At 54.3% G+C, this 26,837-nt stretch overlaps 1 protein-coding gene across 1 annotated transcript in view; it reads left to right on the top strand.

The window, feature by feature from the left end:
- COQ8A (coenzyme Q8A) overlaps window positions 1–26,837 on the top strand; it is a 40,633-nt gene that overhangs the window by 4,756 nt on the left and 9,040 nt on the right. Inside the window, exons 2-4 of the mRNA XM_028134654.2 lie at window positions 14,045–14,230; window positions 17,405–17,815; window positions 18,061–18,127. Coding sequence (XP_027990455.2) covers window positions 14,054–14,230; window positions 17,405–17,815; window positions 18,061–18,127 — 655 coding nt within the window. The 5' untranslated portion in view covers window positions 14,045–14,053. The remainder of the gene's footprint in view (window positions 1–14,044; window positions 14,231–17,404; window positions 17,816–18,060; window positions 18,128–26,837) is intronic.

The raw sequence follows: 26,837 nt of genomic DNA, 5'->3' as shown, positions 1-26,837 counted from the left end.
CCAGGGAGATGCTTTGTGAGAAGTGGGGGTGGCCTGAGTCCCAGGTGGGGGTGGGGGGAGGTGGAATGCAAGGCACAGATTCAGGAGAATATAAATCTCTGCAGGTAGAGTTTCTAGACTGTGACTGGTTGGCCACCAACTGAGATTGCTGGTTGGGAGGAGGAGCTTTTTGGGTGTGTGTGGGTGGTGTCACTACTGAAAACAGAGGTGCAGGAGGAGGAAGAGCTGGTCTGGGGAAATGGTGACGTTAGTGTTAGATATGTAGGGGTTGAGGTGTCTGTGGGATTTTCCTCCATCTTATTTTACCAAGATATAATTGCATACGATAAATTCACCCTTTCTAGAGTAAGGTTCTGTAGTTTGACAAGTGCATATAGTCACGTAACCATCACCACCTGAAGGTATAGAACATTCCCTTACCCCCCACATTCTCCTGGGCCCCTTCCTGGGTGCCTGTGGGATTTTGAGGGGTGATGTGATGTGTGCATAAACGGGGTTTGTCCCGGAATTAATTGGTTCAGTGTTTGGGATGGCCTGCTTGGCCTGAGGACAGGGATGCATCGCCCTGGGGAAGCGTTGCTACCCACCCATGGAGCAGCCCAGGGGTCAGTGTAGATAAGCAGGGAGGACGGGGTTAGGACCAGGCCTGGGGACTCTGCAGTAGGCTCAAGAAGAGGGACTGGTGAAGGAATCCCAGACGAGGGGGTGAGAGCGAATCATGGGACCCAGGGAGAGGGTTTTAGGGGAATGTGTGGGGCCAGCAGGAAATGCTGAGGAGGGTAGTGTTGGAGTGGCCTCAGGTGTACTGAGCTATCAGGTGGCTGTTGTGAGTATCAGGAGAGGAGGGCTTGGGGTGGGGCCAGACAGTGTGTGCTGGGGAGAAGGAAAGATGGGAAGTGCACTCTGTCCCCGGGAGATGTTGGCCAGGATGGGGCTGAAGGAGAAGCATATTTGGTGTGGGAACACTAGGAGGAGGTTTGTGGGCTGGAGGTGGAGGATGCTGTGGAAGGAGAAAAAACGGGTGAAGGGCAGGGTCCTAGTGGAGGAGGGAGGAGGGTGCCATCAGTGTGGGGAGGAGATAGGATAGGGGAGGCAAGGCTGAGGGCGGTCTGAGATGTAGGCCAGGGGTTTGAGGGTGCTCACATCTGGTTGCCTCTGTTTTGGAGGGAAACAGAGGTCAGCTCTAGAGGGAGTGAGGCCCTCTGATTGGTGTAGGGGGGCAGGGTGGGCTGGGGTGGAGCTTGAAGAGAAAGCCAGGTGCCCTAGAGGTCCCGCTCCTGCCAGCCTCCGAGGAGCTGTCTGTTCCTGGCAGGGGAGGGAGTGAGTGAGCGTGTGTGTGAGTGTGGAAGAGGAGGGATGTGTTTCCTGGCTGTGTGAGAAGGGCCAGCCCCCTCCTTGCTCACTACCTCGGCACCATCGCACTGGATGTCCCCAGAGGTCTGTTTCCTGAGAGCTGCCATGTGAGTTCCACCTCCCACCCAGGGAAGCAGCATCTGCCCTCCGATTTGCTGTTTTTATGGAATGTCTGGAAGGGTCAGTACTTGATTCTTTTGAGCATTGTTCTTTCTAGACCCCCGTTAAATCCCTGTGCTGTGCTTTCTTTGTCAACCTTCTGCACTTTAGGGATAAGTTATGGAGTCCTAACCTCTGGGAACTGGTGATCATCTAGGTCAGTGTTCGGCAAACTGAGGCTCGCGAGCCACATGCGGCTCTTTGGCCCCTTGAGTGTGGCTCTTCCACAAAATACCACGGCCTGGGCAAGTCTGTTTTGAAGAAGTGGCGTTAGAAGAAGTTTAAGTTTTAAAAATTTGGCTCTCAAAAGAAACTTCACTCGTTGTACTCTTGATATTTGGCTCTGCTGACTAATGAGTTTGCCGACCACTGATCTAGGTCAGTGGCCTCATTTCACACGTGAGAAAATGAGGAAATGCAGGCCCAAAGAGGAGAATTGGGGTGCCTGAGGGCACTTGTGGCTGTTGCCCAGCGTGGGCTCAGAACCCAGCCTTGCTGCCTGCCCAGCAGCCTCATCACACTACTCATGTCTGGGAACCAGAGGGCCTGGTGACGGCGTCCTGCCATCTGCTGGGCTGGATGAGAGGTCCTGGGGCTGTTCACACAGGACTTTCAAGTCCAAGTGTTTGTTCTCTGCCTGGCACATTTCTCTCTGGCGCCAATCCTGGCTCATAGGAGGGTGAAGGTAAGAATAGATTGTCCCGTGACTGCAGGTGGTTACTGTTTGACAGGTGCTGGAGCAAATATCATATCTTTCTGAGGTTAAAAACAAAGTGTGTGGCTTTTGCTCTCTAACGTGTTTACAGCCAACATTGGTAAAGCAAAAGGCTGGGCACCATTTCACCCTGGGTCAGGTCTGCTGTGTCCTGGTCAAGCCTGCATGGAGTTCACTGTTCCAGGGGCAGGCCTGCTCTCTTTCCCCCTCTCACAAGCAAGGAGTGGAGAGAAGTAGAGGAAGCAGTAGAGGTGCCTCAACCTGTATGGGCACCCTCCGCCTCCCCAACTCCTAGCGCCTGAGCGTGCACCGCCAGCAGACGTAACTGACCTGGCCCTGCTCCTGTGACAGTCCCTCTGCCTCCATTCCCTCTCTCCTGCCCCCACCTCGTAAACAGGAGGCTGCTGCTGCTGTCGGTGGCTTTCCATAGAAGGGTGGATGTCTCAGGTGGTGGTAGAAGGAAAGAACATTTCCCTGATGCTCGGCACCCCGGGTGTCTCTGTGGTTCTGGGTTCTAGGTGGGAGAGCTTGGTAAGCTAGGGAGCACCCTGGATGCATATGGGTATTAAGCTCCTGGTGTGGACGAGGCACAGTGCCAGACACTGGGGCATATAGAACTGGGCAGAGACTTCCGCTCTCTCTGGGAGCCCCGGAAGCTGAGGGGCTTTACGCAGGGGAGTTAGGCCAGATGGCCTTTGAGAGCCCAGCCAGCTCCAGGATTTTTATGACTCATAATTTTCTGCACTCAGGGTATGGACCTTGCTGTGTCTCAGGGAGGGTGACTATTTATTTAAAAAAAATGTTATTGACCTGGGGGCAGGTTTCTTATCTCTTAGCTGCCTGGGCAATAAGAGGTAAGGCCTTGAGCCTGGCATCAGACAGGCAGGGATAGGCCAGCACCTGACGCTTTGCGACTTAGAGGATATTTCTTCCCCTGGCTGTTTTATCTCATCAGCAGATGGGCACAATCATACCTCATAGGGTTGTTGTGGGATTAGGAGTAATATAAAGTGATAGGCACACACTTTAATAATACATGGTAGTTCATGTTATTAATTCTATTGCATTCAACTATTAAATCTGAAGTGAGCGTGTTTTGAAAAATTAAGAATGTAAAAATGAATGAGATGGTATTTTCAGGGTGGAGGCTCTTACTTGGACCTCGTGGTATAGCCTGGCATGTAATAAATGCTCAGCAGTGATTTGAATGTTGCACTGAACTTGGGAAAGAGGCTTGTAGAAGCATGAGGCATATTTATACTGAAAGCCAGCAGGACTCTGTCGTCAAGAACAAGAATGTGTTTTGAGCTGACCATGGGTATTCTAGCACCTACCAGTGCCTGGCACTTGGTTGGCAGTCAGTACTGTTTGGGGGTGGTGGTGGTGACCAAACCAAGTTATTTAAAAAAAATGATCTGGAAATTATTTCAGGATGTAGCCTCTCTTCCAACCCAATGATTTGCCTTTTAAAAAATAGCCACTGTATTAGTGTCCAGTTGCTGCCATAACAGATTATCATTAGCCTGGTGGTTTGTTATTTACAGTCTGTAGATCGGAAGTCTGCAGGGGTCTCCCTGGGCTGAAGTCAAGGTGTCAGTGAGGCTAGTTTTTTTTTCTGGAGGTAACCTGTATCCCTTCCTCTAACCTCTGCTTCTCTCATGTCTTCACCTTTTTTTTTTTTTTTTAATATATTTTTATTGATTTCGGAGAGGAAGGGAGAGGGAGAGAGAGAAACATCAATGATGAGAGAGAATCATTGATTGGGTGCCTCCTGCACGCCCCCCACTGGGGATTGAGCCTGCAAACCAGGCATGTGCCCTTGACCCGGAATCGAACCTGGGACTTTTCAGTTCACCGGCTGATGCTCTATCCACTGAGCCAAACCGGCTAGGGCTCTCATGTCTTCTTCTCATTCTGATCTTCCAGCCTCCCATACGGACCCTGTGATTACATGGGGCCCACTTGGATACGATCCTCCTTTCAAGATCTTTAACTTTATCCCATCTGGTCGTCCAAGGACTACGATTTCAGACCCGCGTGGGGTCTGTGTGTGGACCAGGGCAGACAGGCCAGCTCTGTGGCTCCCCAGGAAGTCTTCATGCCCTGCAGCCGGGGCCCCGGGGGACAGGGTGGGAGCCGCAGTGCACATCCCTGTGTGCCGGGGCCTCTCCCTCTGACCCTAACCTGGCTCCCCAGGCGCACACCTGGTGCTTGCCTCGCAGGGGCTCTTGTTAGGGACGCGGTGGAAGTGCACCGATGAAGGGTCAGTTAGATGGCGGATGGATTTATATCTACTCACGTTCAGCCTAGGGACCGACAGTGGCATTTGTCAGTTTAGGGCAGGGGTCCTCAAACTTTTTAAACGGGGGGCCAGTTCACTGTCCCTCAGACGGTTGGAGGGCCGGACTATAGTTTCAAAAAACCTAGAACACATTCCTATGCACACTGCACATATCTTATTTTGAAGTAAAAAAACGGCAAAAACACCCGCATGTGGCCCGCGGGCCGTAGTTTGAGGACGCCTGGTTTAGGGTAAGGCAGGAATATGGCTGTGGGCCTCCTGAAATGGTAGAAGGAGGTAGTAGAGATGTTAAGGAAGTTGGCATCTGACACCCCTCACATTCCGCAGATCTGACCCCTTCCTGAGTAGCATTTAGGGGCTGCCCTGAACTGGGTGATCCGGTAAAAAGTAGTCACCAGGGAGCCTGCTCCCCTTGTCAGGCTGCAGCCCGGGGGCCTCGGGGGGTGGGCATCTCTGTGGCTGGTGAGGTGAGCCAGCTCTGGGGGGCAGGAGCAGAGCTGTAATTGGGGATTTCAGCCTTGTTGGGCTGTTCTGATATAACTCTAGTGACCTTTCCTGACTTCCTGGTACAGTTCTGGTTATATTTTTCTCTGTTGCCCTACAATAGAGGTCAACAGACTCCCTATAAAGGGCCACATAGTAAACATTTAAGGCTGTGCGGATTTTTTAGGTCTCTCTTGCATCTATTCAACTCTGCTGTTATAGCTAAAAACCAACAAAACCCCCCAAACAGCAATAGATAATACATATGTAGATGAATGAGATGTAGACAATACATAAATGAATAAGCAGGTTTGTGTCCCAATAAATATTGATTTACAAAAACAGGCAGCAGAGCTGGACTTGACTGAGGGTCATGCTGACCCTGACCTGGAAGAACCCTAGGCATATTGCATGTCTTAACTTTGGTGCAAAAAAAACGTGGTCACTGCACTTACTACATCATTCTCAACTAGAACCCTATTTTTTTTTTTTTGGTGGTGGTGGTGGAGGGGGTACCCATTAATGGTTTCTGTGTTTTAACACAGGGGCCAGCATTGGACCCGCTGCCTGCCTGTGCCAAGTGATTTTCTCATCAGTTTCTGAGAAGGGCAGTTGAGCCTCTTTCCCCAAAGTGGGATGGCCATGTTCCACCTTCCTGGCGGCCTCTCAGGGACAGTTGTCTTCTGATGAAGTTTGGTGGCTAAACAAGGGAGTGCAGAGGCATTATTTATAGCATTCTGACCTGCTGTCTGGCCCTCGCCCAGTGCTCCTGGACAGATACTTAGGACCTGGACAGTTTCTTACAACTACACATTTATGTGTTTGCTTGTGTTTTTTATTTTAATAACAAATATTTAAGATTATTTTATGTATTTTCTATTATAAAAGTACATCCTCGGTAGAATATTATAGGAAATGTGAAGAAAGTAAAGGGGATCTATCAGTACCACACTCAGAGAAAACCACTGACTGCTTTGCACATGCTCTCTCCATCATCCACCTCTCTTCCCCCCCTCCCTCTCTCCAAAAGGAAGGTTAGTACTATTTTGTAATCTGCTTTTTCTTTTTCACATGGGAATATATAATAAACTTTCTTATTTGTCAGTAAATACCTTTCTTAGTGTCATCTTAAATGGCTGTAATCTTTTTCTTTTTTACATGGGAATATATAATAAACTTTCTTATTTGTCAGTAAATACCTTTCATAGTATCATCTTAAATGGCTGCATAGCATTCTATGGATATATCACTATTTACATAATCTTACACAATGTTGTGATTTACATTCCTATAGCTGAATTATCATACATGCTTTTTATTTTTTAAGGAAATGCAGTTTGACAGATTTTCTCAGGATTCTTGGATAATTATTAGGCAGGTTGGCCTGGGCGGAGAAGGGGAGAGGATTTTCTGTAGACAGGAAGGTTTGGGACATTCCGGAGGTGACTTGCGGCTGTGGGGAATGAATGACTCTGGAGGCCTATTTCCCACTGTGAAGGCTTGACTCACCGGCCTGGGCTAGGGCCAGCTGATGGGAAGGACAGAGGATATTTTTCTCTCTCTCCTGGGTTCTTTTTCATGTCCCCAGTTGCCTTTGAAAATTGATAGCATATTAGGATATTTCTGAACTTGCTGACAGAGACCCTGAGCCAGACCTTACTAGATAGAAGTCTGGAGTTGCCCGAGATATGTGAGTGGTGGCCCCTGGAGTGTGATTTTAAAGGCCGAGGTGAAGAGCACATCCAGAGACTTGGGGGTTGGTTCAGGAGGTTAAGTCTTTTCCTTAACACACACATTCTTGATCCTTGGAGGAAACTCAACTGGTGTTTCCTTTTTCCTTAGAGTAAAAGAAAAGTTTCCGGCATGAAAGGGAACTTTTCAGTGCCCGTGGAAGCTAGAAATTGAGAAGGTTCATGCCCAAAGTAAAAAAGATTGTTCTTGCCCTAGCCGGTGTGGCTCAGTGGATAGAGCGTTGGCCTGCGGAGGGTCCTGGGTTCGATTCCGGTCACGGGCACATGCCCGGGGTTGCAGGCTCGATCTCCAGTAGTGGGCGTGCAGGAGGCAGCCGATCAGTGATTCTCTCTCATCATTGATGTTTCGATCTCCTTCCCTTCCTTTCTGAAATCAATAAAAATATATTTAAAAAAAAAGAAAAAGATTGTTCTTGGCTGGGTTGGGGCAGAAGGCCACTTGGGAACCCCTACCTCAGGGCCTCCTGAAGATCTTCAAACAGTTTAGGGTGCCTGGCTAGCTCAGTGGGTAGAGCATGAGACTCTTAAACAGTCCTTTCTGAAGAATGCTGGAAGTGACCGTCTTCAGAGTCCCTGGGTGGCTGGCTCTGTGGGTCATTGTCTTTAAGCTCATTCATTTTTTTATGTCAGTTTTCAGTTTATTGAAGGGAAATGGGAAAGGAAGGAGTAGGTGGAGGGTTTGCACTTAAGGGTAAAGCCAGACTTCTGGGGAGGAGTTACCTGGGAGATAACTCTCGGTAAAGGATCTCTGTTTAGACGTGCTGCCTGGCTTGAGTGTGAGCCACCTGTGCGCCCTTCCCCTCTTCCTCCAGATCAGGGCTCTCAAGGTAAGTTCCCAGGACCATCAGCTGCAGCTGCACCTGGAACTTAATTAGCAATGCAGATTTTCAGGCCTGCCCTAGACCTGTAGAACCAGAACCGGGTGTGTGTGTGTGTGTGGGGGGGGGTTGGGGGTGGGGAGGGGGAGGAAGCAACCTCTGCTTTAACAAGTCCTTTGGGTGATTCTGATGCTCACTAAAGTGTGAGAACCCTGCCCCAGACCAGGCTCCTCTGAGGCCTTTGATTTCCTATGTAGATTAAAAGCTGCAAGCAGGCGGAGCCAGTCCCAGAATTGGCAAGGCTCTCTCAAACCTTAGAGCAGGCGTCCTCACACTACGGCCCGCGGGCCACATGCGGGTGTTTTTGCCGTTTTGTTTTTTTACTTCAAAATAAGATATGTGCAGTGTGCATAGGAATTTGCTCATAGTTTTTTTTAAACTATAGTCCGGCCCTCCAACGGTCTGAGGGACAGTGAACTGGCCCCCTGTTTAAAAGTTTGAGGACCCCTGCCTTAGAGAGACCAGCTGAGTTCATGTAACAGTATTTGCTCCCTCCTGCTGCTCTGTGGCGGGCAGAGTACTAGGTGCTGATACAGAGTCAGAAAGACTGGCGTGGTCCTTGCCCTTCTCTGCTGACAGCCCAGGGCGGAGAAAGACAGCTTCACAGGCAGATTTGGAGCCTGGTCACTGCTGGGATGGAGTAGAGCGGTGCTGTGGGGCCCGTGGACAGGGTTTAGGAGTGGGACCTGGTGGGGAGGGCTTCCCAGAAGAGGGGATGTTTGGTTGAGACTCAGGGAGGAGGAAAGCTAGGTGTTCCCGTGCAGAGGCCGGCAGGAGAGCTGGGTTGGCCCAACTGGAGTACAATCAGTGGAGCAAGCGTGCAAGATAAGGCTGGGGAGGCAGGGTTGGGCTAGGCCATGAAGGTTATTTCAGCCTCTTAGGAAGCTGGGGGAGGTCAAGAAGCCTGGGGGTGGTTCCATAGCATTTTCCTTTTAAAGTGGGGAGTGGATAGAAGGGGGCAGAGCTGGGGCAGAGAGACCACTTAGGGGATGCTGCAGTTGCCCAGGTGAGAACATTCAGGTAGACGGGGAGGTGAGGAGGGTTGGAGAGAAGTGGGTGGTGGCCTCATTGCTCAGGTAGTGAGCCTTGGGAAGGGAGGGGTGGGGGTGGTGAGGTCAGTTTTGAATAGGCTGAGCTTGATGCCCATCGGACATCGTGGCGACTTGCATGCCGCTGTCGCCTGGACAGAGCCCTCACAGGAGAAAGCTTTTCAGTGAGCTTCACAGACTCCCCAAGACAAAGGGCTTTCTGTGCAGCTTGTTTTGGGTTCTATACGACACCCCAAGGGTACGGGAGCAGCTCAGGGTAGAAAGAGACCAGAGGTGTGCTGGCTTTAGAGGTACAAATGCATGGCTTTGCTGGATGGAGCTGGTCTGCCATGCTGTGCCTGTGGTCACGGAGGGGATTGAACAATGGCTTAGTACATTCACACACCATGAAGAAGAGACAAGTGACAGATGGTGAGTTCTGGCTGTGAAAGGGGGATTTGGGGTGTGTATGGAACCCTCCCCCCAAATAAGTTTCCCCATGTGGGTACTGAGTGGAAAAATATATGATGCCTTCCTCTGCTTTATGCCTCTCAGGATTGCCTGTTAGATTTATTTTGCAAAAAGAACACGACTCGTTTTTCTGCATGTTATTGTGTCTGGCCAGGTCGGCAGCACTTTGTGAGTCTGTTCTCCAACGTGAATGAGATAGTAAGAATCTGGAAGGTTGGATAGTGAAAGTTCAACAGGAAAACTTCCTCTGAGCTTGAGGACTCCCCTGCCAGGGCACTGCTTGTGCGTCTTTCTCAGTCCCAACCCTGGGAGTGGTGAGCTGCATGTATTCCAGTTTGTTCTCTCTCTAGACAGCATCTTTGTTTACTTCCTTTATAGCACTTTAGCATGTTAGGACCAGAAATGGCCTGGCTAGTCACCCAAAGTGCTCTCCGCCTGAAAGAGATGGTGAGCCGAGTAACACGCTCAGCGTCAGCAGCTGTGGCGGAGCTGGGCCCTGTGTCCAAGCTACTAGTGCAGTCTTTTCCCCTGGTCAGCCACCCTGGTTTTGGCGCGGGAGCCTCAGCTGTCCTCTGGCTGTCTCCCTGGTGTCTGTGCCCGTTATAGACGTGCCTGCATGCCATCACAGCTGTGAGCACCCCAGGGCCAAGGGCAAGTTCATCTGGACCTGCACAGCCTGGCCCAGAGCACCAGGAGGAGAGGCTAGAGAACGAACATGTGTTCAGTAAAGGACTGATGACTGTATTCTGGTGCTGGTCCCGTGTGGGCATTTCCCAATGTGAGTGCCCACCCTCCACCCCACCACTTTGAGCCTGAACACTCCCAGGCCAGTCCTGGAAACCTGTTAAAGGTCAGCAGGACCGAGCGGGCGGGTGAGGGCTCTGGTACTTACAGATGGAATCGTGTGAGGATAGGTCTTTAATTTGTGTGCCACGTGTGTTTGGGAGCTTTCCGTCTTGTTTACGATCATGAAAGATCCGGTGCCGCTGGGTGCCTGGTTCCTGTGCGTTGTTGGATGGGTTTCCACCCATATTCCGGATGGCTGCATTCTGAGTCACGTTGGCATTCTGGCAGGAGAAGTAGGACAGTCTTTGAAAACCAGAAGGTGAGAACATTTCTGGAAAGATATTTTCTCCTGGCGATTGTTCCTCTTCCCTCCCCCTGCTTTTTGAAGGTAGACACTACTATGAGCCGAGCAATGTGTGGGCGGTCTGGGTGCAGCCCTGGCACATTAGATAAGTAATTTTGTCAAAGGGGTTTGAACACAGGCTGTGGTTTTGAAATATACATTCACGTGTGAATCTGCTCACGCGTGAGATAGGCTGTTTATTAGCAACATCCGTTGATTTGAGAAAAGCAGGGTTTGCGTTACAGGAAGCTGGAAGGTATATTTCTGTGGTGGTATTTCCACCTGGGTGTTTCCGTCTTCCAGAGGAGATGGTCTAGTTATCTTCCTCCCAATGGTGCCCACTGTCTAAGGTGACATTTGTGCCCTTTGGGAGTTCATTGGTGTGCGAACACAACTGTTTAGGCAGGAAGAAATACATAACATTGCTTTTTAAAGTTTTAAAATTGATTTTAAAGAGAGAAGGGGGAGAGAAACATCAATTTGTTGTTCTACTTACTTATGCATTCACCGATTGCTTCTTGTATGTACACTAACTGGAGACGGAACCTGCAGCCTTGGTGTGTTGGGACAGCGCTCTACCCAAGTGAGCTGCCCTGTCAAGGCTATACATTACTTTTTTTTTTTTTTAAATGTATTTTATTGATTCTTCACAGAGAGGAAGGGAGAGGGATAGAGAGAGCTAGAAACATCAATCAGCTGCCTCCTGCACACCTCCCACTGGGAATGTGCCCGCAACCAAGGCACATGCCCTTGACCGGAATCGAACCCGGGACCCCCCAGTCCACAGGCCAACGCTCTATCCACTGAGCCAAACCGGTTAGGGCTATACATTACTTTTTAATGTGTACTTTTTTTAGGTGACTTATTTATTTGCTATTTTGAAAGTAGGATATGTAAACTAAAAAGTAAGGAAGAGGGAGAGATCAACCAAAGGACTTATATGCATGCATATAAGCCTAATCAGTGGACACAGACAACAGGGGGGTGGGGGCATGAATGGGAGCTGGGGGGTAATGGGGGAATAATGTAATACCTTAATCAATATGTAATATTGATTACATATTGTAATAATGTAATACCTTAATCAATAAAGAAATTAAAAAAAATAAGGAAGATACTGAAAGAGACCATTATTACTCATATTTCCCCAATGCAGGGAAATGTAAAAATGTTTGGTCAACTTAACATTTTTCCTTTTATGATTTTAAAAAAAGTGTCAGTGTAAAGCAAGTGCAGTTCCAGCCTATCACAAAGCTGTGCTCAGTGCTGACACGCTTAGAAACCAGAAGAGTGAGGACTGGGCTCTGGGGTCCCAGCCCTGCCCTGCCCTGTGCAGGACCAGAAATGGATCTTCAGATTGAACTGCCATCCGTGCAGGGGCCATTCAAACTAGAGTAGGGGAAAAAGCCCCCCACAACACTCAGCAGCTGTGCTCTAATGAAATGAAATTTGGGTGTGTGGTTTTGATAACTAGGATGAGAAATTCAGGAAGAATTAAAGCCTGAAAACAAAGTCTGAATTAATAGGTCTTGTAAGTTTTAGGGAAGATTTGGCATGAGTTAGAAGTTTTGGAATTGTTGGCGTTTGTGGCCAATGGGAGACTACTGCCTTGCTTATCTGGATTGGATTCAGAGGTGAGCGAAGGGAAGGCCTGTTTCTGGGAACCCCTGGGCAGTGGGATATGGTGCATGGTCCTGGGCCACCAGCAAGGGTCCTTCTGATAAGATGTGGCTAGGGGCCCTGCCTCCGCCATTGCATGTCCCTGACGTCTCCTCCCTCACTGGGGTCTGTGGACTTGGTGGATGCTCCTCCCTGGACTCGACAGTGTACCTGTGTGTGTTGGGGGTGGGCCAGGGGCTGCCGAGTTGTGGAGAGCTGGGGCCAGCTGCATTTGATCTCTGGTTGCATGACCTCTTCCCAGCCCCGACATTAGAATGTCTGGGGGCTCCTCCTTGTTTATTATAGTCACAAGTGAGGGGGAGCCCCGAGGAAGCCTGGGGTGTGAATGGCACCGGTGATGGGCTGCCTCTTCACGGTGTGGTCACCTAAAAACCTCCTTGGTCTTAGCTAGGGTGTAGGCGGTCCTTTGGTCTGAGCAGTGCCCTGAGTCAGAGGCCAAGAGCTTGGGAGGCAGTCTGGAGTGGTGGGCAGACAAGGGCCGGGATCAGGCCCAAGGCCACCCTTCAGAAGCTGAGTGGCTTCGGCCAGTTAGCTAAGCTCTCTGGCTTCGGTTTCCTCCTTCGAAACGGGGCGGTTGTTTATAAAGGCTAAAGGAGGTGAGAGTGGAAAGCTGCCAGCCCGTGCCGGTCGCTGTTCTCAGTGCAGGTGACGGTGTTCCTGGGGCAGGCTGTGGTGGCTCAGCTCAGCTCTCCAAGGCTCCTGGGCATCAGTGGGTTTCCGTGGCCGTCACTGCACTTCTCCTGTTAAATAAAAGCCGCTGTGCCCTGCTGAGGAGCAGCGCTGATCCCCGCAGGAATCCTGGGCCCCCTGGGCTGCTCCCCTGCAAAGGGCAGGTGGGACTGAGCCTGCTGCCATCTTCAGCAGCCCTGGAGTTCTGTGGCGGTCCTAGTGTGCGCTTACCGGACCGCCAGCATGTGCTTCTGCTAACTGGTGTGAAGAGAAGAGGGACTCCACGGGTGTCTCTGTGACCGGCCTCTCCCTCCTGCGGGCCCACGCCCTGCATCCGGGTGTCTCCTTCCCCTCTCAGCCTCCACGTGTTTGTTCAGGCAGGTCCCCTGCCCGCACTGTCTGCAGTGCCCGCCTCCCACGCCCCTCTCCTCTCTGGCTTCTGTCTTATCTCTGAGACTCTTAGCCCATCCCAGCTCTTCCCTGTCCAGAGTGTCCTGCTGTTCCTTTCCTTTTTGTGGTTTTTCTTCAGCCCCAGTTTGTTAACAGGGCCTTATCTAACCCCTCCCAGCCCACAGCCCCCTAGCAGACCTTAAGAAATACTTGGGTGATTGACAGCACACTCCGCACCCTGTGAGGCACCGCTGTGTACAGTGACTTTCAGCCTCTTTGGCCCTGACCTACGTTAAGAAACACTTTTTAGACGGACTCGGTAAAGGAAAAAGGGACAGAGAAGCTCACGTGTACACACAAGGGAAACGAGTTTCATAAGAGCCCTTCCCATAGGACCTCTGACGCTTGCTTTTCTGTTCACGTCATGTCGTTGCATTTTCGTGCTGTTAGGGTTTTCCATGTGGATTGCACTGGTCTGGACTGTGGTTTGAAAACACTGGCTTGGTCAGTAGTTGAGTCTGAGGAGGGAGGGTGGGCCCTGGCCGCCCTGCGGTCTGTGGGTGTCTGTCAGAGGCTTCCCCGGGCAGTGGGCGCAGCTGGGCAGGGACAGGCAGCCCTGATTGGGAACTGCTTTGGGGACAGGTGCTCCCTCCCCAGCCTCCAGTGGGTCCGGAGGAAGGAGCCTTGGGCTGTCAGTATACCCGGGTCAAGTCCTGGCTCTGCCACGTGGTGGCGGAGACTTTGGGTCCCCTAGGGTGTTTCAGGGGTGGCTGTGAGGCCTCGGGAGGAAATGCCGGGGCACAGCCTGGCCCCTCGGAGCCTTGCGTTCTGCTCAGTGCCTGCAGTGCAGGGAGCGGCCCAGAGCCGACCCTGAGCCCTGGGCCCTTCCTCTCTCTCTTCTCTGTCAGCCCGGATCTAAAGGGAGGTCAGTGCAAACCAGTTACCTTCTGCCCAGGACCACGGGGAGTTGATCGGTGTGCGGGTGACCCTGTGTGAGGTGAGGTGCCCCTGCCTGACGTGGCCTGCTCTCTTCCAGCCCTGAAGCATGGCTTCCATCATGGGGGAGGCGATCATGGTGCTCAAAGGCCTCGCCAAGCTGACGGAGGCGGCTGTGGAAACCCACCTGCAGCACTTTGGCCTGGGAGCGGAGTTCATCATGGCGGCCAGGGCCCTGCAGTCCACAGCTGCAGAGCAGATCAGCATGTTCTTAGGGACGGTGCAGGTAAGGAGGCTGGCGCCAGGGGGAGGGAAGTTGGACTTGGAGCTCTTGGTGAGACGAGGACACAGCTAGGGTGGCTGGTGGCCAGGGCCAGAGAGCCCACTGGTTAGTGTACCCCACTACCCTTCCGGGTGGGGTAGGGTCCCTGTGAGAGGCTGCTGGGGGCTCAGGTCTCAGTTAAAGGGAACTCACAGAGCTGAGAAGACCCCCAGAGCAAGCGGCCCAGCACCCTCGTTAGAGTAGGAGTTCACTGGCACTCACCGACTGACGCCAGGCAGGTGCCGAGCTCAGGAGAGACCAGGCCCGTCCGCGGGGATCGCAGACCCTCTGCCCGGTCTGTGTGCAGTTTCTGGGCCTGTTGAGGTATTGAAGAGAAGCCTTTTTAGTTTTGGAAATTTACAAAATCCCAGAGGAAGAAGTAACACTTGCTGTGTTCTGTGGGAGGCCGCGGAAGGGAGCGCTGCCTGGGTCCTTCACGGAAGCACTTTTTAAAGAAGCCCAGCCCCTGCTCCCTGCGTTACATTAGTGCTCTTTGTGGGCTGATTTCTGTAAAGAGGGGATGGGAGCCCCCCTCCCCCCCCGTCCGAGCTGCACTGGGCAGAGCAAGAGCAGCCGGGCAGGGACGGCCAGGCTGGGAAACGTGTCATTGGCTGTCCCCTCAGCATGGAGCTGGCCCAGGGGTCTGTGTCTGGGGCCTCCTCAGGTGTCGAAGGCTTTTCCCACTGTGCCCGCTTCCCTCTCCCGTGGTCTCTGGGTCCCATTGTGTTCCTTTCTGGGTGAACGCTGAGGACCGCTCCACCTCTCGACTTCCTCTCATCTTTCATGCTGTCTTTGTGCCACAGACCGGAGAGCCTCTGCTTTTACCACCCACGGCGAAGGCTTTAGGTAGAAGTGAGCGCAGGACGGGGGATTATAACAGGGCTTGACAGAGCAGAGGGCTGTCCTCCGTGGTGTCCCCAGCGACTGTTTCTGAAAGTCCCAGGGGAGGGGAAAGCTGTGTGCACCCATGTGCATGAGCACACCTGCTCCCTCTCCCCTTGTGTCTCTCTCTGGTTGGCTGACCTTCTGGACAAAGGATACTCGGGCTCCCCCAGGCTGAGGCCGTCACGGCCTGCAGGCTTCTGGTTAGTCTTAGTTTCCGATTCCCAGCCCCTCTGCTGTTCTCGAAGGGTTCAATGGCACTACGTGGCTATTTCTCACCCTACACAAATGCCTTTGACTTCTGGAAGTCTTCACACTCGTGACGAAGCCTCACGGCTGTCCTGGAAAGGGGGCAGGCCTAGTGCTTACCCCTTTTCTCAGATGGGGAAACGGAGACTAGGAAGGTGGATGCGAGGCCCGTGATTTTTAAGTGACAGGACCAGATTCGTGTGTCCTCTTCCCCGTGCAGGACTCCCCGACCTTGCCCTCCTCGCTGAGGCTGGGCTGTGGCTCCGGCCCTCGGTGCCTTTTCAGGGAGGAGCATTGCCTGCCGGTCAGATGTTTTGCCTGTATTGGGGGCTCAGGTCTCAGTTAAAGGAAACTGAGGTGCACTCAGGAGGTGCACTTGTCCAGCTCACTGGGCCTCCCAGGCGCGAGGCAGCGTGGGAGACCGGGACAGGCCTCCCTGAGAGGCAAGAGGGGCCTCCTGCCCAGTCTCCCACCTGCTCCTCGGTCTCCTCAGGCATGCCCGGTCTCTGGAACAGGCAGGGCCACCCCCAGGACAGTCACGTGGAGGCAGGAAGGAGGAGGGAGGGGCTATTCCCCACCACGAGGTAGATGCTTAGTGGGGTGCTGGCCTCCATGTGCTCCATCCTCTCCCTCAGCACGTAGGTTCCTGTGCCTCCCTTCTCTCTAAGGGGATGGAGGGCCAGATACTCCAGAAGCTTCCTTCCAGCTCCTCCAGGGGCTCGTTCACGTCCTCATTCCGCAGACGCCAAGTCTGTTCCCATCGAGACATGGAGGCCCCGTCACTGCCCAGAGGCCCAGAGCCACATAAACGGGTCATGGTAATGCAGGGCCAGGCGGCCACACGGGAGTCAGGGGCAGAAGGGGCTCTGCTGTGGCTCTCAGGGACCTGCCTCAGGCCCCTCCCCCAGGGCTTCCTGGCCATCTTAGAGGTGCCCCGAGAATCCAATACAGTTTATTTCTGCTCCGAGGAAAGTGCTGATGGTTGCCAGCAGGACAGACCTTGGCCTGGGACCCTGATCTGCCACTGGCCGGCTGGTGGGCCTTTACCGGTCACCTCAGCTTCCTCAGCTGAGGTTCCCCTTTGGCAGTGAGAGCCACAGCCACATCTCCTTCCTCCCTGGAGGCAGAGCTTGTAGAGCTGAGCGTGCGAAGGCTGTGGACCCACTCCGTGTCTGCAGAGCCGCAGGCAGCGCTGTGTGCACTGAGTCCATTTCAGTGGGACAGGGAATCTGGGCTCCTGGCCTCCCTTCAGGAGTCAGTGCTGTTCCAGTTACAGCCTCCTCGGCCCTGTTCCCCTGGCCTGTCTGTGGCCCCCACAAAACTGTGACTGGGGGGAGTCCTATTTTCAGATGAGGAAGTAGCAGAGAACTCACACAAGGTCACTCTGAGTTCTAAAGCAGAAGGAATCTGGGCCTGAAGATCAGGTCTTTTCACTTGTTACAAGGAAAATATGTGCCTGCAACTCCCAAGGACAGCCAGGCCAAACCTGGGGGTGCCACGTCATCTAGTGAGAGCCTCTTAAAGGCACGCCATGGCTGGTGTCTGTGGCGAGGCACTGGCCTGGAGTGGGGGGGTGTCCCCGTCTGTACACTGCCCTTGCCCTCGCTGGTCTGTGGTTGTGCTTTGACTTCTCAAAGGTCTCCTGTCTCTTTCCCTGGTTCACCCCCCCCAGAGCCCTGGAGGCCTGTCCGTAGCCCTGACTAATAGATGAGGAACTTGCTGGGAGTGGTGGTAACGGGCCTGGTCCTGGCTGGACCCCCAGCAGGTTCTCCGTGACCACACAGCAGAGCCCTGGCAGAAGCAGGACTGGAATCCGGGTCTCCTGCTCCTGGGCCAGGACGGTGCTGCTCACCTCCAGAACTGACCCAGGCTCGGGAGGAATGTGGTGGTACCCTCTGGAGGCCCGGAGGGCGGGACGCGGGGATGTGCTGTCGTGTGCAGAGAGGGACGGACACAGGACGGTGGGCTACCTCTTGCTCCTCTCACGCTGGCTTTTGTTCCCTGCAGGAGCAGGACAAGCACGAAGAATCTTACATGTCTGAGAGCTTTGACGACCCAGAATCAGAGTTCCACTTCTCAGGGCCAAGGGCCGAGGGCGCCTCTGCAGACTTCTCTGCAGCCTCCTCCCAGGAGTCTTCGTCTCCACCCCAGGATCACGCCAGCAGCAGGGGCCCAGCTCCCGCCTACGTTGACAGTGGACCCTTTAGGGAAGCTGGGCTCCCAGGGCAGACTGCCTCTCCTCTGGGCAGGGGGGACGGGAGGCTTTTTGTAGATGGCAGAGCCCCCTTCTCTCCCACTGGCCTGCAGCGAAGGTTCTTCCACCAGGACCAGTCCCCTGTCGGGGGCCTTACAGCCGAGGACATTGAGAAGGCCCGGCAGGCCAAGGCGCGCCCCGAGAGCAAGCCCCACAAGCAGATGGTGCGTCTGGGAGGGCCCTGGAGTGGGCCCTGTGGGTGGTTCCCCGGGGTGCTGGTGTCAGGCCCCGCCGGCATGCTGTGGTCTGGAGGCTTTGGGGACATGGAGGTCTCTTGGTGGTGGAGGTGCTGCCAGGCAGAACTGCTGCCCTGGGTGGTGGAGAGGGGGTGGGGGGCAGCATGAGCCCCCGAAGGCTGGCCCTGCCCCCGTTCGCTCTTCCCTGAGGTCTCTCTCTGTTGTCCCTTCAGCTCAGTGAGCGGGCTCGGGAGCGGAAGGTGCCCGTTACAAGGATTGGGCGGCTGGCCAACTTTGGAGGTAAGGTGGCTGTGTGTCTCTGTGCCCCTCACCGGCCCTGGCATGCCAGTCCTGGCTGAGTGGGGCTGTGGCTGCCCTGGGCCAGCATGGAGGTGGAAGAGGGCGGGGCCCACAGGTATCCTGGGAATGGAGTACAGGATGTTTCCCACGGTGGACCATTCAGTTACTGGAATCCACTGTGTCTAAGCTCACCCTAGGGGTCGTGTGGCCGATGCCACACGGGAGCTGCACTTTGCTTCTCGGCCACGCTTGGGGGTCGTGTCTGCAGCATCAGCCTTTCCTTCCCTCAGCCTCCCCGCCGCTCAGCCCCTGTGGAGGCCTCTGCAGGAAGGAGGCTGGGGAGTGAGTGGGAGTTCCTCATGGGCCTGTTGGGCTAACTAGACAGAGTGGTTTCTGCTCCGGGAACCAGCCATTTGGAGACCCATTTGCCGGATTCCCACAGGCTTGTGGGCATCAGTAATGATAGTGAGGTGCCGAGGCCCTGAGCTGCTGTCGTTTAAAATCCATTTAAGATGCTGTAGAGCTGTGGGCTTTATCTGTCCTTTTCTTTGGGGGTTTGAGTAGCCATCGTGCCCAGCACGAAGTGGAAGTGAGAGGGAAAAACAGAGAGAAATATTGATGTGAGAGAAACACATCGATTGGTTGCCTCCTGTGCGAGCCCTGATCAGGGCCCGGGCTGGGGAGGAGCCTACAACTGAGGTATGTGCCCTTGACTGGAATTGAACCCGGGACCCTTTGGTCTGCAAGCCGACACTACCTACTGAGCCAAACTGGCCAGGGCAAGGTCTGGTTTTTATGGTTGAGAGTCAGCAAGTGTCCTGGAGCCGGAATGTGATTTCTAGAGCTAGTTTCTGAACTCTTACACAAATATGCTGCTTTTCCATGGGTTATGTATTAGTTAACAATTCCTCTTCTGTGAAAACACTTTTAATATTGAACAGTATTAACAGAAGAGAAGGGTGGGTTACACAGAACATCGTAAGTTCCTGGGGTTCCACCGCCAGAATGAGTTTGAGAATCACTGCTTTGGTGGCCTCCAGTGGTCCCTGCTCCCCAGAAGACTTGGCATGGTTCATCCTCTGCTTTGCACAGTGGCTATTAGTTGTGTAACATTACTTTCTTTTTAAATTTATTTCAGAGAGAGAGAGAGAGAGAGAGAGAGACATCTATTTGTTTTTTCCACTGAAAGGAAATTAATTAGAAGAAATATTTTAATATCGCTGTTTGCCCTTTCTCTATAATAGAAGTGTCAACCAAATTCACGATTGACAATGACAGATAGAAACATGTGTGCGATTGGCGCCAGCGAGAGCTTTATATGTATCGCATATGTGCGAGTCAACTTACCCTTTTATAGATATAGAATAAACTTGCTTAATTAGATCTGCTTTCTAATGTAGCTAAACTTTTTCCAGCCCAGTGAAGCACTCCAACGTCTCTTTCAGGTAATTGTCAGCAACACAGCAGAAAATATCAATACGAAGCAGATTATTATTGTAGATCACACAGGGAGAACAAAGGGTAAAATATTTAACTGCAGCAGTGTTTGACTGTTCTGCGCAGTGAGAAAACCTAAAATCATTTTCAAGGCCCACCATTTCTTACTTCTTTTCAGTCGGGTCAAGTTTCTAAGCTTTCTAAATCTCCGTTTTCTGGCTAATGAAAAGAAAATAGGATTCCACCGAGTCTCCTATCTACCTACTCCAGGACTTCTGTGAGGATCAAATGAGATGAGGCACAGGGAAATGCTTCACAAATATTTGGTTACAGTGTAAAATGTTTCCACCTGGCTATAAAGCAAGTCGTGTTCCTGGGCTGAAGAAACTGCAAGGAGTCTAGTTGTTGCTAGGGAGAGGAAGCCAGGCATTGCTACGTGGCGTCATTACCCAGATGGACATTTAGCATATTAGCCTTTTATATATATACTAGAGGCCCGGTGCACGAAATTCGTGCACGGAGGGGGGTTATCCCTTAGCCCAGCCTGTACCCTCTCCAATCTGGGACCCCTCAAGGGATGTCCGACTGCCCGTTTAGGCCCGATCCTGGTGGGATCGGGCCTAAACGGGCAGTCGGACATCCCTCTCACAATCCAGGACTGCTGGCTCCCAACTGCTTGCCTGCCTGCCTTCCTGATTGGCCCTAACCGCTTCTGCCTGCCAGCCTGATCACCCCCTAACCACTCTGCTGCCAGCCTGATTGATGCCTAACAGCTCCCCTGCCAGCCTGTTTGCCCCCAACTTCCCTCCTCTGCCGACCTGGTCACTCCTAACTGCCCTCTCCTGGAGGGTTGATCACCTCCAACTGCCCTTTCTTGCAGGCCTGGTCCCTCTCAACTGCCCTCCCTTGCAGGGCTGATCCCTCACAACTGCCCTCCCTTGCAGGCCGGGTGCCTCCCAACTGCCCTCTCCTGCTGGCCATCTTGTAGTGGCCATCTTGTATCCACATGGGGGCAGGATCTTTGACCACATGGGGGAAGCTATACTGTGTGTTGCAGTGATGATCAATCTGCATATTATTCTTTTATTAGATAGCATAGAGGCCTGGTGCACGGGTGGGTGTCAGCTGGTTTGCCCTGAAGGGCGTCCCAGATCAGGTGGGGTTTCCCTTGGGGTGTAGGGCGGCCTGAGCGAGGGGCCTGTGGTGGTTTGCAGGCCGGCCACGCCCCCTGGTAACCCAAGCGGAGGCCCTGGTATCTGGAATTTATTTTCCTTCTACAATTGAAACTTTGTAGCCTGGAGCAGAGCCAAGCCAAGCCTGGGGCTCCCTCCGAGGCCGCAGCCATTGTGTTGGGATTATAATTGAAACTATGTTGCCTTAAGCAGGTGAGCCTGGCCAGGGTGTGTGGAAAGCTTTGCTTCCCCTGTTGCCGGCGGCAACCCTGGCCTGCTCTCTCAAGCTCCATTCTGCCTCCATTTGTTTGAATTTGTTTACCTTCTATAATTGAAACTTTGTAGCTTGAGTGGAGGCTTAGGCCTGCAACAGCTGGCAGAAAGCTTGGCTTCCTCTGTTACCTAGGAAACCTTGCTCTCTGTGGCTGTAGCCATCTTGGTTTGGGTTAATTTGCATACTCGCTCTGATTGGATGGTGGGCGTGGCCTGTGGGCGTGGCTTGTGGGTGTGTCGGAGGTATGGTCAATTTGCATATTTGTCTATTATTAGATTAGATAGATTGGTTGATTCTTATGTGTGTCCTGACTGAGATCCAACCTACAAATTTGGTGTATCAGGATGATGCTCTAACTAACTGAACTACTTAGCCAGGGCTTTTTATTATTAAAGAACGAGAGGCCGAGTGCATGAAATCTGTGCACTTGGGGAGAGGGGCATCCCTCAGCCCAGCCTGCACCCTCTTGCAGTCTGGGAGCCCTCAGGGGATGTCCGACTGACGGCTTAGGCCCGCTGCCCGCAGGGATAGAGGTGACCTCGTTCCCCTGAGTGGTGTTGCAGTGCGAGCGCTGGGTTGCCGCACCCACCCCGACGGTGCCCTCATTGGCCTTCACCCACACTAGTGGGCAGTGGCAGTGCCCGCGCTGTTGGGGACCTGAGCGTTGGTGTTGGGTGTCTTGGAGAGAGCCATGTGCGGGAACTTGTCCATCTCCAGCCTGGTCTCCTCCTCAGGGTTGTGGTGCAGCTGGCCCTTGAGGATGTGGGTGGTCGTCACCATGGAGACGCCCATCCCATCTCCCAGGAACATGATGGTATTCTTAGCCACGTTGGTGTTGAGATTCTGAAGGCTCAGGGCATTTTTCAGGGTCTGCTGAGCTTGGTCTCTCCAGTACTCGGGGTCTTTGTCTCTCTGGCCCTGAGGAGGTGGTAAGGCAGGTGCCAGTGGCCGGCACCAGGAATGGTGAATCATGATGCACTCCAAGCCCTGCTCTCTCTCGAGCCCAGAGGTACAATCCACGTGGGTGGGAGGCGTGGGCTGGCAGTGGTCAGCGTTAGCTGATGTTCCGATCCGGCGCAGAGTCCCTGGGTTAGGGTCTGTCCTGGCACAAGTGACGAGGGGCGAGCATGCTGGGGCCTGAGGGCGTGAAGCGGGTGTAGGATGCCACCACCCCCGTAAGCTTATAAAGGCGGCCGAGGGGGGTGGGGAATGGGGGAGGGGGACAGTGCTGCCTGGGCAGCCCTCGTGGCTGGCCCTGGCCCTCCCCGCCCCTGACCCGCCCTGCTTATTGATCTTTTTAAAAGGACAAAGGCCATGATTCCAAGATAAAAGGATAGGAAGTGGAGTCACTGAGTTTTGTGATAGATTCAACCCCACCATCTCTGTGGACACTGAGGGAGACCCCGGGCCTTGCAGCGTCAGCCTGCAGTGGGGAGGCCTTTAGCTGGGCCGGGGGCAGGACGGGAGGGGGAGTGTCGATGCCTCCCCAGCAGCACTCTGCTCTGACCTCCTGGCACGCTGCCCTTTGGTGACTTGTCAAGGTCAGGCTTCCCCACCCAGTATTGACTGATGGAGCACCTGATTTTCTTGGTGGCTGTGGAGGCCAGGCCCTGGTTGACAGGGCGGTGTCCAAGGCCGCCCTGACTGGCCCCCTCGTGGGTGGCACTTCGTGACGCCAGTTTCCTTGCCCGATTCCTGAGGGCACGTGCTGTGCAGTCTGTCGCCCAGCACCCAGCTCCTCCCGCCCGCTGAGCAGCCGGGAGGGCTGCTGTGGGACGAGACGTCCCGCGCCCTGGGCAGGCAGGCTTAAGGGGTTCCAGTGTCCTCTCCCTCTTGGGACGGAGGAAGGTCAGGCCGTTCTTGTCTCCAGTTACAGGAGACATGCTGAGCCACGCGCCCACTCGTCCAGGGACCCCTCTCACAGATGGCAGTCTGACCTGCAGCCCGCAGAGGGTGTGTTCGGTCCTCCCCTACCCAGTGGCCGTTGTGGGCACGAGGGCCAGCCCCAGAGAACCTGCGGAACCCCCTCCAGGAGCTTCCTCCACTGCTCCCTCTCCTTCCTCCGCTGCTCCCTGTCCCCTTCCTCCGCTGCTCCCTGTCCCCTTCTTCCGCTGCTCCCTCTCCCCTTCCTCCGCTGCTCCCTCTCCCCTTCCTCCTGCTGCTCCCTCTCCCCTTCCTCCGCTGCTCCCTCTCCCCTTCCTCCGCTGCTCCCTCTCCCCTTCCTCCTCTTCTCCCTCTCCCCTTCCTCCTGCTGCTCCCTCTCCCCTTCCTCTTCTCCCTCTCCCCTTCCTCCTGCTGCTCCCTCTCCCCTTCCTCTTCTCCCTCTCCCCTTCCTCCGCTGCTCCCTCTCCCCTTCCTCCTGCTGCTCCCTCTCCCCTTCCTCTGCTGCTCCCTCTCCCCTTCCTCCTCTTCTCCCTCTCCCCTTCCTCCTGCTGTTCCCTCTCCCCTTCCTCTTCTCCCTCTCCCCTTCCTCCGCTGCTCCCTCTCCCCTTCCTCCTCTTCTCCCTCTCCCCTTCCTCCTGCTGCTCCCTCTCCCCTTCCTCTTCTCCCTCTCCCCTTCCTCCTGCTGCTCCCTCTCCCCTTCCTCCGCTGCTCCCTCTCCCCTTCCTCCGCTGCTCCCTCTCCCCTTCCTCCTGCTGCTCCCTCTCCCCTTCCTCCGCTGCTCCCTCTCCCCTTCCTCCGCTGCTCCCTCTCCCCTTCCTCCGCTGCTCCCTCTCCCCTTCCTCCTGCTGCTCCCTCTCCCCTTCCTCTGCTGCTCCCTCTCCCCTTCCTCCGCTGCTCCCTCTCCCCTTCCTCCGCTGCTCCCTCTCCCCTTCCTCCTGCCCTGTGGCTGCGCCCCCACAGGCTCTCTGCTCCAGGGCCGGGCGGCTGCTCCCTCTCCCCTTCCTCCTGCGCTGTGGCTGCGCCCCCACAGGCTCTCTGCTCCAGGGCTGGGCGGGAGGACAGCGATGCCGAGGGGACTGCATCACTGAGCCTTCGGAACCCGGAAGCAGAGGACCGTGTCCTCGCCCAGCCTTCTCTTTGTGGACTTTCTCGTCAGCTCAGGATTGTTAGATGAGCTGACACAGACAGGGCTTCGCTGTCACGCCCTGACGCGTCAGTGCCGTGTGAGTGCCCTGTGATGTAGCGGGTCACGCGCCCCTGCTGTCACACGGAAGCGCCCCTGCCTGTCGGCTACCCTGCAGTGCCTGGGTCTGCGAGAACATTCCCTCACTTCCTCCTGCCTGCGGCACCTTCCCAGGCCTCCTTACCAACGTGCTGCTTGTTAGAAGGCGTTCTATTGTCTAAGCCTTTTCTTAGTCCCGGAGCCTGTCTGGGCACAAGCCCAGGGGCTGCTCCAGGAAGGGCCACATTGGGCTCTGATGACCTCCGGAGGGACCGCAGGGCGGCAGGCGCCAGGCTGGGGCCTCGGCTCCCAGATCACAGGAGCGGGTCCCAGCTGGGGGACGGGCCCAGTGGGCGCCCGCCTGGGGGACAGCCCCGCTCTCTCCACCCCCCTCCCCCATTTCTTGACTATAAACTTCGTTTGTGAGGGAAATGGGGAATGTCAGGAACATTCTTAGAAGGTGCTGGCGCCTTCTCACAGGCTAGGACGGAGGCCAGGCCGGGGCCTCACAGCAGGCTCCACGCTGGTTCTCCTCCAGGACTCTGTGTAGCAGGCTGGGCCTGCTATGAGTCAGAAAGTGGAGAGAGAGGCGTGCCATTCTGAGGGCTTGGGGTGCTGAGGGGGGCCGATGGCCACAGGTGACAGAGCGAGCATGAGCTCTGGGTGTCCTCACCAGGACCTGGAGAATCCGAGGCGGAGGCACGCCCGTCAGAGGAGGAAGAGTCCAGCTGGGTTCTGGCCTTCCCTCAGCAGAGTTCTGGGAACGCTCTGAGCTTGGCAGGAGCCAGGTGTTTCTCAGTCACAGACAGGAGCTCTTGAGGCCAAGGTCAGGGCTGCCTGGTGGGCCTGGCCCTGGGCTGGTCCTGAGGGAGCTTGTCGGGCCGCAGGAGGAGCCTGAGGCCACCGTGTCGACTGTTCTCTGTTCAATGACTTAAGGACAGGCCCTTGGCCTTGGAGAGTCTGGGCTCTGACCTGCAGCCTAGAGACGGCCAGAGAACAGTGTGACAGAGCATCTTAGGGGGCCCCGCAGGAGGAGCTGGGGTGCCTCTGCCTGCAGAAAGGGGGGCTCAGCACCCGCCTGCCTCCCCACGCTGGGGACACACAGATAGACACAGAGACACACACAGAGACACACAGAGACACACAGAGACACACACACACACACACACAGATACACACATACAGAGACACACACAGAGATACAGACACACACAGAGATACACACAGAGACACACAGACACAGAGACACACACACACACACACAGAGACCCACAGAGACACACAGAGACACACAGAGACAGACACACATACACACAGATACACACAGAGACACACACACAGATACACACAGAGACACACATACACACAGATACACACAGAGACACACACACACACAAAGATACACACAGACACACACACACATACACACAGACACACACACACACAAAGAGACACACAGACACAAACACAGACACACACACACACACACACACACACCCGTAGTGTCTGTTCCCAAGGGCCAGGTCTTTGGACTTGATCCAGGCAGAGAAAGATCTAGATGCAGACATTGGTGAAACTTGCTCGAGTTTGAAGGTTAATATCTTTGTTTTCCTAAGTCAGACAGTGTGATGGGTGGGCAGGAGAGTTAATGTTTAATTGGAGACGAGGCTCCCAGCGCTGTGCCCAGTGACGGCCAGAGGGAGACGGGTCCTGGCACCCGCATGCCAGCACACCAAGATGTCCTTGGTGGCCCGGGGTCACCCAGATGGCTGGCTTCCTTCTGTGGTTGCAGAGCGTGGCCTCTCTTGGCCTGTACCCCCCGTGCTGCAGCCGCCAGCCACACGGTGTCAGCACTTGAAATGTGGCTGATCCAGACCGAGACATGCTCAGGCAAAGCACACACTGGATGTTGAGGGGTTAGTACAACATGTAAAATATGTCTAATAATTAAAAAAATGTTTTTATTGATTTCAGAGAGAGGGAGGGAGAGGGAGAGAGAAACATCAGTGGTGAGAGAATCATGGATCGGCTGCCTCCTGCAGGTCCCCTGCTGAGTATCGAGCCTGCAACCCCGGCATGTGCCTTTGACCGGAATTGAACCTGGACCCTTCAGTCTGCAGGTCGACGCTCTATCCACAGAGCCAAACCGGCTAGGGCGCTAATAATTTTTATATTGAGTACTTGTTGAAACGATAGCATTCTGGATAAGCTGGTTAAAATACGTGTCGGCATTCATTTTGCACGTGTGGCTGGCATTGCCTTTCTTTGGACAGGCCCGGCCTGGCCACTTTGAACAGGAGGAAGGGTAACAACCGCAAGCACTTGGGCAGCAGTCCCTCCGCCAGCCCTGCTGGGAGCACCTGACTGTTCAGGTGTTTAATCTCCACAGGAACTTCGATTGTTTGTAAAATTCGGGAGATGTGTGCAGGGTTCCTCACCGTTAATCGCAGCACCCAGTGTGAGTCTGTCCCCTCTGGGCATGGGGGCTGCTGCTCCCTCGACCCTGCCCCCTGACCCCTGGCCCCTGGGCTGTGCTCTTCCAGGCCCACTGGCCTGAGGGCCTCTGTAGTGTCTCCCCAGGGTCTGCTGCAGTCGGTGTGCTCAGCACCTGTTCTTCATTCTCTCTCTGCTGACGTGTGCCTCCCGCCCCACCCCCACCAGCTCGAACTGTTAGCGTGGAGGAGAGAGGCTCCAGCAGGCCTCTCCTGGGCAGTCGAGACC

Source organism: Eptesicus fuscus, chromosome 24 (assembly GCF_027574615.1).
Source record: "Eptesicus fuscus isolate TK198812 chromosome 24, DD_ASM_mEF_20220401, whole genome shotgun sequence".
In the NCBI taxonomy this organism is placed as follows: domain Eukaryota; kingdom Metazoa; phylum Chordata; class Mammalia; order Chiroptera; family Vespertilionidae; genus Eptesicus; species Eptesicus fuscus.
Note: the sequence above shows the minus strand (reverse complement) of the source record. Positions and strands in the feature narration are given on the sequence as shown.